This window comes from Aythya fuligula, chromosome 3, assembly GCF_009819795.1.
Source record: "Aythya fuligula isolate bAytFul2 chromosome 3, bAytFul2.pri, whole genome shotgun sequence".
Taxonomy (NCBI): Eukaryota; Metazoa; Chordata; class Aves; order Anseriformes; family Anatidae; genus Aythya; species Aythya fuligula.
The window spans coordinates 55,202,395-55,211,897 of record NC_045561.1 but is presented as its reverse complement, the minus strand read 5'-3'; the positions used below and the strand labels follow the sequence as shown (position 1 = coordinate 55,211,897).

General features: G+C 46.8%; 1 protein-coding gene across 2 annotated transcripts in view; it reads right to left on the bottom strand.

Annotated features, from left to right (window-relative positions):
• Nucleotides 1–4,618: 4,618 nt before the first annotated feature.
• Nucleotides 4,619–9,503, bottom strand: part of TULP4 (TUB like protein 4) — a 147,016-nt gene continuing 142,131 nt past the window's right edge. For both annotated transcript variants that reach the window (XM_032184291.1, XM_032184292.1), the window contains exons 14-15: nucleotides 6,914–9,501; nucleotides 4,619–5,254 (exon numbers count right to left, since the gene is read on the bottom strand). In XM_032184291.1, the coding sequence (XP_032040182.1) occupies nucleotides 5,138–5,254; nucleotides 6,914–9,501 (2,705 nt within the window). In that variant the 3' untranslated portion in view covers nucleotides 4,619–5,137. The remainder of the gene's footprint in view (nucleotides 5,255–6,913; nucleotides 9,502–9,503) is intronic.

The following is a 9,503-nucleotide window of genomic DNA, read 5'->3' as shown; positions in this document are numbered from 1 at the left end:
CACACAAGGATTTAAACTGTTGCTGACAGGCAACAGGGCACCAAGATAACATAGGATTACACATATCAGGCTGCAAAAAAAAACAACAACAAACCACAAACGCACAGAAGTTGTCTGAGGCAACAACCAGGTAAACTCCCAGATTTGTCTGGAATTTCTGAGAGGACACTAAAAAAACGCAGCACGGAAAGCCTGGGCCTGTGGAAAGCCAAGGCTCAAGGCTTCAGCAGGCATCTTTGTCTGACACTTGTGCACCTTCTTGCATCTTCATAAAAACAATGGAACAAAACTGGAGAGAGAAATGTGGAACTACTTTTCTGTGGCTGCATCACGGAAGGCTTACCAGCTGGATGAGCCTTTGTGCAGATTTGCTGTCAGACAGGCGATATTCAGGCAGTTCGTGGCACCTGTTACTGCTGCCCCTGGAACTCAGTGCAGAACTATTAACGTGCCAGTTCCTTTCCTGACTCTTTCACCCCTCTCCCTCCCATACTTTCTCAGAGCATTGTAATAACATGATATTCCCACTGTTTCAAGATTGAATTGGTCACTCCATGTGTGGCGCACTTCATGCAAGACTTTACATACCAATCTTCATACTCTGTTAGGAGCTTTATTTTGAGGATTTTAATTTTTTTTTTTTAATGAATCAGGGTTTCCCTTGCAGCTCCAGTGGAGCAGACTCGACTCCAAATGGCCACCAGCTGACACAGAGGAGCTTTCTCTGCCTAAAGCTAAACCTTGCGGCAGCTGTATGCTGCTCTTGGAGCTGAACTGGAAGGAAGGGTGGAGGAACACCTGCACCCCAAAGAGGCCAAGCTGCTGCAGGCAGCGTCAGGGCTCTGCTCAGTCAGCTCTGTGCAGCGCTAGCTTGGCTATCAGCAGCACTGTGGCTGTGCTGGAATCAGCTGAGCCCAGCTGAAGGAGTGCGTTAGTCTGAGCAGAGGGAAACACGTACTGCTGTACTCTTTCTCGTGCCTCAGCCAGCTTATACCAAGCGAGTTTGTGTGAACAGCAATAAAGTATGCCAGAGCTAAACCCTACTAAGCTATGTAATGAACTCCTTACAACCTGAGCCTGTATTATACCCTCTTTTATCACATAAGCCACCATATTTTATATCTCAAGAAAAAAAATAAACATTGTACTAAAGAAGAAAAGCTTTATATTTTTAAAAGCACTCCCAACTGAAATATATAGTTGGAAACAGAGGAGAATACACAATGCAGAAGGACAGATTTCTGCAGGTCCCAAAGAAGTTGTCTGTACTCTTCATAGTCTACACAGTCCTGCAAAGCAAACTCACTGCTTTCAGCTGCCAAAAAAATATTTTTGCCTGCATGAATTACGAGATTTTGCATAATATCTCACAACACCAGGTCTTCCTATCTGCATTTTCAACTTCTTGCAGCAAAACATACTGCTAACAAACAATTACTTACAAAGATGCTCTTTAAATATAAATAAGAAAGTGTGTATAACTCACCGATACATAGTAATAAAATAATCCCTAAATCACTTATTACATTACACAAGATAAATAATTTGTCTTTTGGACGTTAACAGGAAATCTGCATTAAATTATTTTTAAAAATCCCTCAAAAAAAAAAAAGGCAAAATAAAACAAACAACAACAATAACATAAAAACCATAAAACCCTAGGACTGTCACAATTATTGCACAACCAAAAAAAAAAAGCTTTGGAAAAACATATTCAACCACTGGAAATTACTGTGTGTATAAAAGAACTACATATTTCTGAACACCTTGCTACATTCCTAGAAGAACTTAGTTATCTACAGAAAACCTGGATTTTACTAACTAAATATAAAATGTAAAATCTGTCTATTGGCTGAATGCAATAGCAATCTCCAGGATTTAAGTGATTATTTTGTGGGGAGCTTTTAAATTTTTTTCTTATATTGCATCTCAATGAAAAAATAAAAGAACTGTTGCTTTCACTTGTTCTTTGTATAATTTAGGATCCAGTTCCACTCTCAGAATTTACATAATTTCCAGTCATTTTTTTACAGTTCTACATATTTGAGGACAGTTTATATTTATTATAGTTTTATATCTCTAATACTGGGTATTCCCTACACTATTAAAATCCTCAATTAAAGGGACTCTGTCGAAGTATTTGCAAAAAGAAAAAAGATTATCTTATTCTATAATACCTTTTGACAAGTAAACAGGAATATTGGAAATTGCATTTATTTTCCCAATTTATGATAATTACTCTTTGTGCTTTGTTGGAGCAAAAACAATGTCTCTTTCTATGCCAAGGATCTTTGTAAGTGCTACCAGAATGATACAATCCCAACCTTGGCCAATGAAACCACATTACTAATGCTGTCACTTGATATATCTGGTTTCAGTTTCTGGCTCCACATTAGCATAAATCTGCTGATAATTGGAAAAAATGATTATGAACCAAATAAAGAGGAATATTATTCCCTGGGAGGTTAAAGAAACTGCACACAGAAGTCCTTCTATTTAAATTAGGTTTTGTTCAGAAAAAAAAAAAAAAGAAAAAAAAAGAAGAAAAATAGAAAAGAAAAACTAGAAAAACATTCATGTTCTTTGCATGTGATAAAAATGTTGGCTTAAAACTACAGGCAATGTTCCTCTCAGCATGCCATGATATGTTTCGTGTCTTATGGCATGCAGCACACGCCTGTTACATTCTAATTAGGGTCTGACTGGTTAGCACAGACCTATGGGCAGGAAAGGACACTCATCAGCCAACTTTCCTTCTCGTGTACTGCAATCAGTGGACCCGAGAATTCAGCCGACTGTTTGCACAGCGTGTAACTCAGCATAAACAAGGGGCTTAACAGTGCTTCCTCCACGAAAACCAAAGAGAACAATTTCCACAGATTTAAAAGGGAACGGGACCAAATCCATTTCGGTTCCTCTGTCCCACACACATTACGCATATAGGAAGGCAAACTGCCGAGTAAGTCATGCATCTGAGAAGGAATACAAATGGGCCCAGACAACGAAGAGAAATTCAACAAAATTAATTAATTAAAGCAAACGGCAGTCTCTTAGATGCCAAGGGGAGTGTTGTGCCTGACGTGCAAGCAGAAGCTGCTGAGCTTTGGCATGATACAGGCATGGAGCCATCTATTCCCCTCTCCTTCTTTCCTACCTCTACTTCCTCTCTCCAAGGAAACCACCTTGCAGAGGGTTCTTCCTGGACTCACCCGGCAGGACATTACCTGTGGATGATCTGCCTCGTTGTCTCTCTTGGCAGCAACCTGAAAATCCTCTCTGACTGGTATCATTCCCTCTGTGCTGCACAGCTCTGGAAGCAGAGCAGAAGTTACTAGCTCACTGCATCTTGATAACTTCTGCTACGGCAGGGTCTTCTCTTCAGTGATATGTTTGTCTAGAAGGAATCAAGTGCAACACAGATCTGTCCTACGGCCAGAATTTTTAAAAAAAGCAATGAGAGAATCACATCTATTCGTCTTAAGTTATACAGGTTTTCAAGTAAGAAGTTAAATGGGATGAAAGACAAAGACAAAGCAGCCATCAACACCTCAGCCAACCTATCTTCCTCTGTGTGCCTTTCATGTCAAAAGAGTAATTTCTGAAGGAAATCTGCAGTTACATTTTGTAATCTAGTGTCAAAACAATTACATGAATGATTATGTTTTTGTGTATTACTGGGGAAACTGCTTCTGTATCAGAACATATTCCATAGCAAAATGCAGGCAAGGAGGAAAGAGAGAAAGCAAATAAACATGTACACAAAAAATGGACGACACAGAAACTCTTCTGTGCAAGCAACCCTTCTGAAATGCTCAGCAGGTCTGCATGTCCACCAGAAAAAAACTGCAGCCAAAAAGAGCTGTGCTACTGTTAATAAGCCTTCACCTGTAACACTCCATTTAAACTTTGGCTTGCCACTCTTATCTGGAGCATTATATTCTCAAACTACAGTCACAAGGACTACTCAAGTAGGAAGGTGATAAAAAGGATGACTCTGTCCAGTTTTTCCTTCCACTTTTAACTCATTTGTTCTCCTGCAAGACACGATGTTGTTTCCTGTAATGAAATTGCTTTCCTGATCAAATTACTTCCTTTAATGACTTGCTATACTTCTGTCTCCTTCCTAATTTTAGCACAGGTACAATGTTGTGGAACTCAATTCGTATTGATCACTAGGAAGATGAATACACTGGGCCTTCTCATTCACTTGAACAACTTTGTTTATAAAGTGTAAACACATTTAAATGAGGAGCATGTATAGGAGTGGCCTGGGGGGTACATCTGGCCACACTGTACCTCTCCCAGCTGCAGGCCAAATCGAAGAATACTGCTGATCAATATGAGCAAAGAAGCTCATAATTATTTCTTCCCCTCTTTTCTGTCACCCAATGAAAGATGTTTATCCCCAATAACAGCACACAAAACAAGCAGACATCAATTTCTTTGATACACCGGGTTTTAAAACCACCCATTGGTAACAGTTTTGTTTCTCTTCTGAATAACACATCATTATTTATAAATTAAATATTGACCTACATAATCCTCCTTGGAACTTGTGGTGCTCAGTTATTATCAGAGAAGAAACACGTGTCTTCAAGTATTATAGCTTCTTTTTTTTCTTTTTTTTTTTTTTGCTGTTATCTTTGATGTAGTTGTAGTAGTACAAACTGGACCAGAAAAAAAGTTATGTTCCCTGTTTTAAAAAGAACAGCATGATATAAGGCAGTCTATCAAAAAGAGCAGTCTTTTTTAATCCCCCTATGAGCTTACATCAGCTATTGTAGCAAACACGGCAGAACCACCACAACAAGCCAAAAGCCACACTTCTCCACATAACACTGAATGGCTCTCAACCCTTTGCTCTTTCTGAAACCCAGCACGATGCTTTAAAAAAAACAGAAAACACTTGAAAACAAACAAACAAACAAACAAAACAGAAAAAAGCCCCCCACCCTCCACCCCGTGACAGATTAGAGTTAATGCCCTTATGTTGGGCACCACGAGACTTTTCCAGTTTTACGGCCTTCTTCGCTCCCAGGCACCTCTGTGCACCTAAAGCGGGCTGCTCTGACATTTTCCGGTTTGGACTTTATGAGAAGGTTTTGTCAACATTTTCCTCTCTCTCATCTCTGCTTGTTCATTTGAGGCGTTGAGTCACATTAGCCAGAGCAACAGCAAAGGCTTGCACTGCAGAAAATGGATACTGAAAGTCCAAAATATAAGCATTGCCATCAATCCTTCCAAACTGCATCACCTGGGGAGCAGGGGAAGAGGAGGAGGGAAGGAAAAGGAGAACAAGGTCAAAAAAAAAAGTGAATCACAGTAAAGAAAACAGAGAAGAATCAAATATTTTTGCTCTTTTGTAAGAACACTTCTGTTAATCATCCTCAACTAATATGAGTGGGGCTATTCACAGAAGGGGGTAAGAAGCCCAAGAAGAATAACATTTGACCACATAGAGTACTTGACTAGTATTTGACTATAAATAGAGCTTTTGAATGTGCTGGACTCTATAAAGCACAGATGTAAGCAGATTGTTACCAATGACTTCAAGAGATGTAGGTCACACCAACAGCAAGAAAATGATTTCCTCTGTCTTGGAGAGATCCTGACATCACCACATGAGGAAAACAGATTTTGTTTTCACAGGAAGGAGCTTTCAGGGAAGGAGAATAACAAACCTCCTGACCATAGCACTTCGCACCCAGTAAGCTGTATTTCCTCTTTGAAATAAATTTCCTTAGCACATAATTACACTGAGAATGAATTAGCAAAGGGGCAGTGGGAGCTGCTTGAAATGTAAAGCGAGGCGACTCAGGTTGTTCTGCTGCAAGCAATATCTGAAGTTTGGCCTACTATTGCTGCTTTCTCATTGGCTTAATGAGAAGCTCAGATCATAGCTTTCCTGCAGTGAAGTTCCTTGAGCTAGAATGGAGGCTGTCTGCAAGTGGAGGCTTTGTCCCATCACCAGCAATGCCTATGGGCAGCATGTTTTTTATGGGCATTTATCCATGGTCACTGCCTTTTCAATGAGTCGTTACAGATGGACAAAACCAAGAGACTACCACTGGTCATTACACTGGATATTTACGACACTAAACTCCCAAGTTAAATCAGAGGGAGCTGAGAGCTTTGACGTTTTTAATAAACCGAAAGAGATACTCAGAGACGGTACAACTGAACCAGGAATTAAATCTGTATCTCCCAAGATTTAGTTTGGTGTCCTGCTTATTTGTATCAATTAATGGCCTATTTCTGATGTGATAACATCCCATTTAGGCCAAGGTGAGAGAGACGAAAACTAAATACTTTGATTTTCTGAACTTTCCACAAACTCCTCTACCCACAGGCCATACATGGCAGGCCACAAGCCGCTCTTGCTAGGCTCAGAGCTCCCACTTGTTCCTTTAGGATTAAGAACCAGCCCCACAGGCCTGGTAACTCATGAGAGGAAATTTTGAACAAGGGAACCTAATTGTATGTCTGTCTATCTTAGCTATCTGTTGAATGGAGCTTACCTGTGTAATTATCACAAGAACTGAGCAGTGATCATTACACTATTATTCGCAATATCTGACTTCAAATGCAACTACAGCTGGGTAAATGTGTTGCATTTTCCCCTTGCACTTTATTACAAAAAACACTTACCTTCGGAAGTAAAAGCTAGTCAGATTAAAGGAGGCCTTTGCTCCTATGTCTGACTGGAGTAATTCAAAACATACTTGGTAAATTTACTTTACAGCTGAACTTTGCCCTTAGCTCTGGACCTAGACGTCTGATTGCTGGCTTTTATGGATTACTTTCTGTGCATAGCAAAGTTTTTTTCAAAGAGCAGCTAACACGAGCTGGAGGTATTCTTGCCCAGCTTTCCCCCCTTCCCACCCACCCGCGGTGCCTGCTGCCGCCCTCCTACCTGTCGTCCTTCCAGCTCAATCTGGAAGTTTTTTGCAGACTCCTGGGTCACCCGCCCTCCGAAGTCCAGCTGGTAGACTTGCGTTGCCTCGTTCCACAGCGGCTGCTTGTTGGCCATCACATACACAAAGCCCTGGCTCCCCAGCCGCCCGTCCTCCTTCTCGCTGGCCTTACGGCACTTAAACTCATCCAGCTCACTGGCTGTCCTCAAATTCCTTTTGGTCTTCCAACCCTTTTTGCTGCCCTGACTCTGGTTCATCAGTTCGTCCCCGCTGATAAAAAGCTCTGGCTCGCTCTCTGAACTATCCTGAAATTCATTTGTCTTGTTCAGCTTCTTGGACTTCAGCTGGTCTTTCTGGCTCTTGACTTTCTTCTTCTCTCTCCCCAGCCTCGGGCTGGATATTAGCGAATTGAAGTCAGTCAGTGTCCTCGCCTCCTTTTTGACCTTGCCCTCGGTGATAGCCTGCACGTTCCCTTCCTCAGCGCGACTATCGAGTCGCTTCCGGCTCTTCTTGCCAAATTTGTCTGTCCTTTGGGGAACAGGGCTTTCGGTCAAGGAGAGCACCTCCTGGAAGGTGTCCGCCGTCTCCACCATTACCTCTGTGCCCACGTGGCCCTGAAGCTCCGCTGGCGGGGGAGACATGACCGGCTTCTCCACCACCAGGAGCGGCTTGGGGGGCAGAGTGCCCTGGGGGTTCTGCACGGGTGGGCATGCGCTGTAGGAGCTCCACGGGTGCAAGGCTATCGGTGGCAGCTGTAAACTAGAGCAGGCGCTACTTCCCGGGTACATGGGCGGCAGAGGGCAGTAGGAGAGGTTGGGCGGGTAACCTGGCTGAAGCACGACGGTCGGCTCCTGCTGTGCAAACTGCGTGGGGGCCAGAGCTTCTTTGGGGGAGCAGGGGGGCTGCATTCCCTGAAGGGGGGGGGCACTGTAGCTTCCTGGGTATGGTACTCCAACCCCGTAACTCGTCTGGAAGGTGGCAGTGGGACTGGTCGGAGACTTAGGGGAGACGAACGGCACTCGAGACATATCCAGATGCTGCGCTTGTCCGATGATGAGAGGAGCCGGTTTTAGAGGGTTGGGCACTGAGCTCTGCGATGTCCTTTCCTGAGGAACCCATATCTCTTCACTCATCATAGGGTCCCACTGGTAGGGCGGTGGCCGTTTCACGCTGATGGCAGCCTCCGTCAAGGCCACGGGTACGTGCCGTATTGATTTTTCCACCGGGCAGTGCTGAGAAAGGGCCTCATCCTCCGTGAAGGCGGAGTTGATATAATCCGCCCGGTCACGGGAGCTGTCAGGCGGGCTCAGCAGGCTGTAGGAGGACTGGGAGGCCAGGGGTGAAGTGCTGACGGAGTGAGCGAGGACAGAGCTGTGCTGGGAGCCACTCCCCGCGCCCAGATCAGGTCTCATGCCACCCATACTGGAAGTGCTGTTGCTAGCGTTGGCGTTAGCCATGCTGCCCATACCAGCAGCGCTGGTGGTGCTGCCGCCGCTGCTGCACTGGCTGCAGGTGTACAGGGCGGTGGGTACTCTCTGCTGGTACTGCGCCGTCACCACGCTGCTCTTGGCTTTGGGGGGAAGCTGCAAGGTGGCTCTCTGGCCGTCCACCAGCTGGGCCATTTTCAGCGCCGCCTCCCTGCTGTTCCTCCGCAGCGTGGCATGAATGATAGTGCTGTCCAGCCTCTGCGCCATGCTCCTGCCCTGCGACAGCTGGCTGGCGATGTCGGGGTATGGCGGCGGGTCCCCGCTGGGGATGGAGTAACGAGGGACCGTCAGCCGGTTGAGGGTGGCGCTGGTGCAGGGCTGCTGCATCTTCTTCTCGGCGGCGGTGATGCGCAGGGTGGCGGAGCTGCCGGGCCCCGGCAGGGTGTAGGTGCCCTGGGCGCAGAGCATCCGTGTGCGAGGCCGGCACACCTCCTCCACGTTCCCGCTGCTGTCGAATGTCGTTATCCGCTCGTAGCCCAGCGGCGGCTGGTAGTGCCCGGCCGGGTAGAGGGAGAACTCCCCCTTTTTCAGACAGAGGTCGAGGGGCGGCGGCGGGGGGCCGGGTGGTGGTGGTGGGGGCCCAGCGGGAGGGACGGTGCCGGGGTAGGGTGGCGGGGGGTTCATCTTGTTCAGCTGCAGCTCCTGGGCGGCCCCGAAGACGACGGCGTCGCCTTCCACCAGCTGCGGCCCCGGCCGCGGGGCCTTGGCCTTGGGAGGGGGCTCGTGATCGCGGTCACCGTGGTCCCGGAGGTCAGCGAGGGCCATGGCGGGGGGCGGTGGGGCGATGGTGGGGGGCGCAGGGATGGTGCGGCCCAGCTCCCCACCGGCCGCCGCCGCCACCGCTGCCATTGCCCCGGGGCCAGGGCCGGGGCCAGGGAAGCGCCCCGGGGGCCCCGGGAAGGGTCCCGTCCCCTCGCCCCCCGCCTCGGCCGGAGGGTTGGCCAGCACGTCCAGCTGCACGTTCTGGTTAGCCAGCAGCGACTGCACCAAGCCGATGCTCTGTGTGGGCGACATGGCCTGGGCCGAGCTGTGGATGGGCGCGATGGGGATGTTGACGGTGCAGGGCGGGCTGCTGGCGGGGGCTCCGGGTGCCCCGGGCACT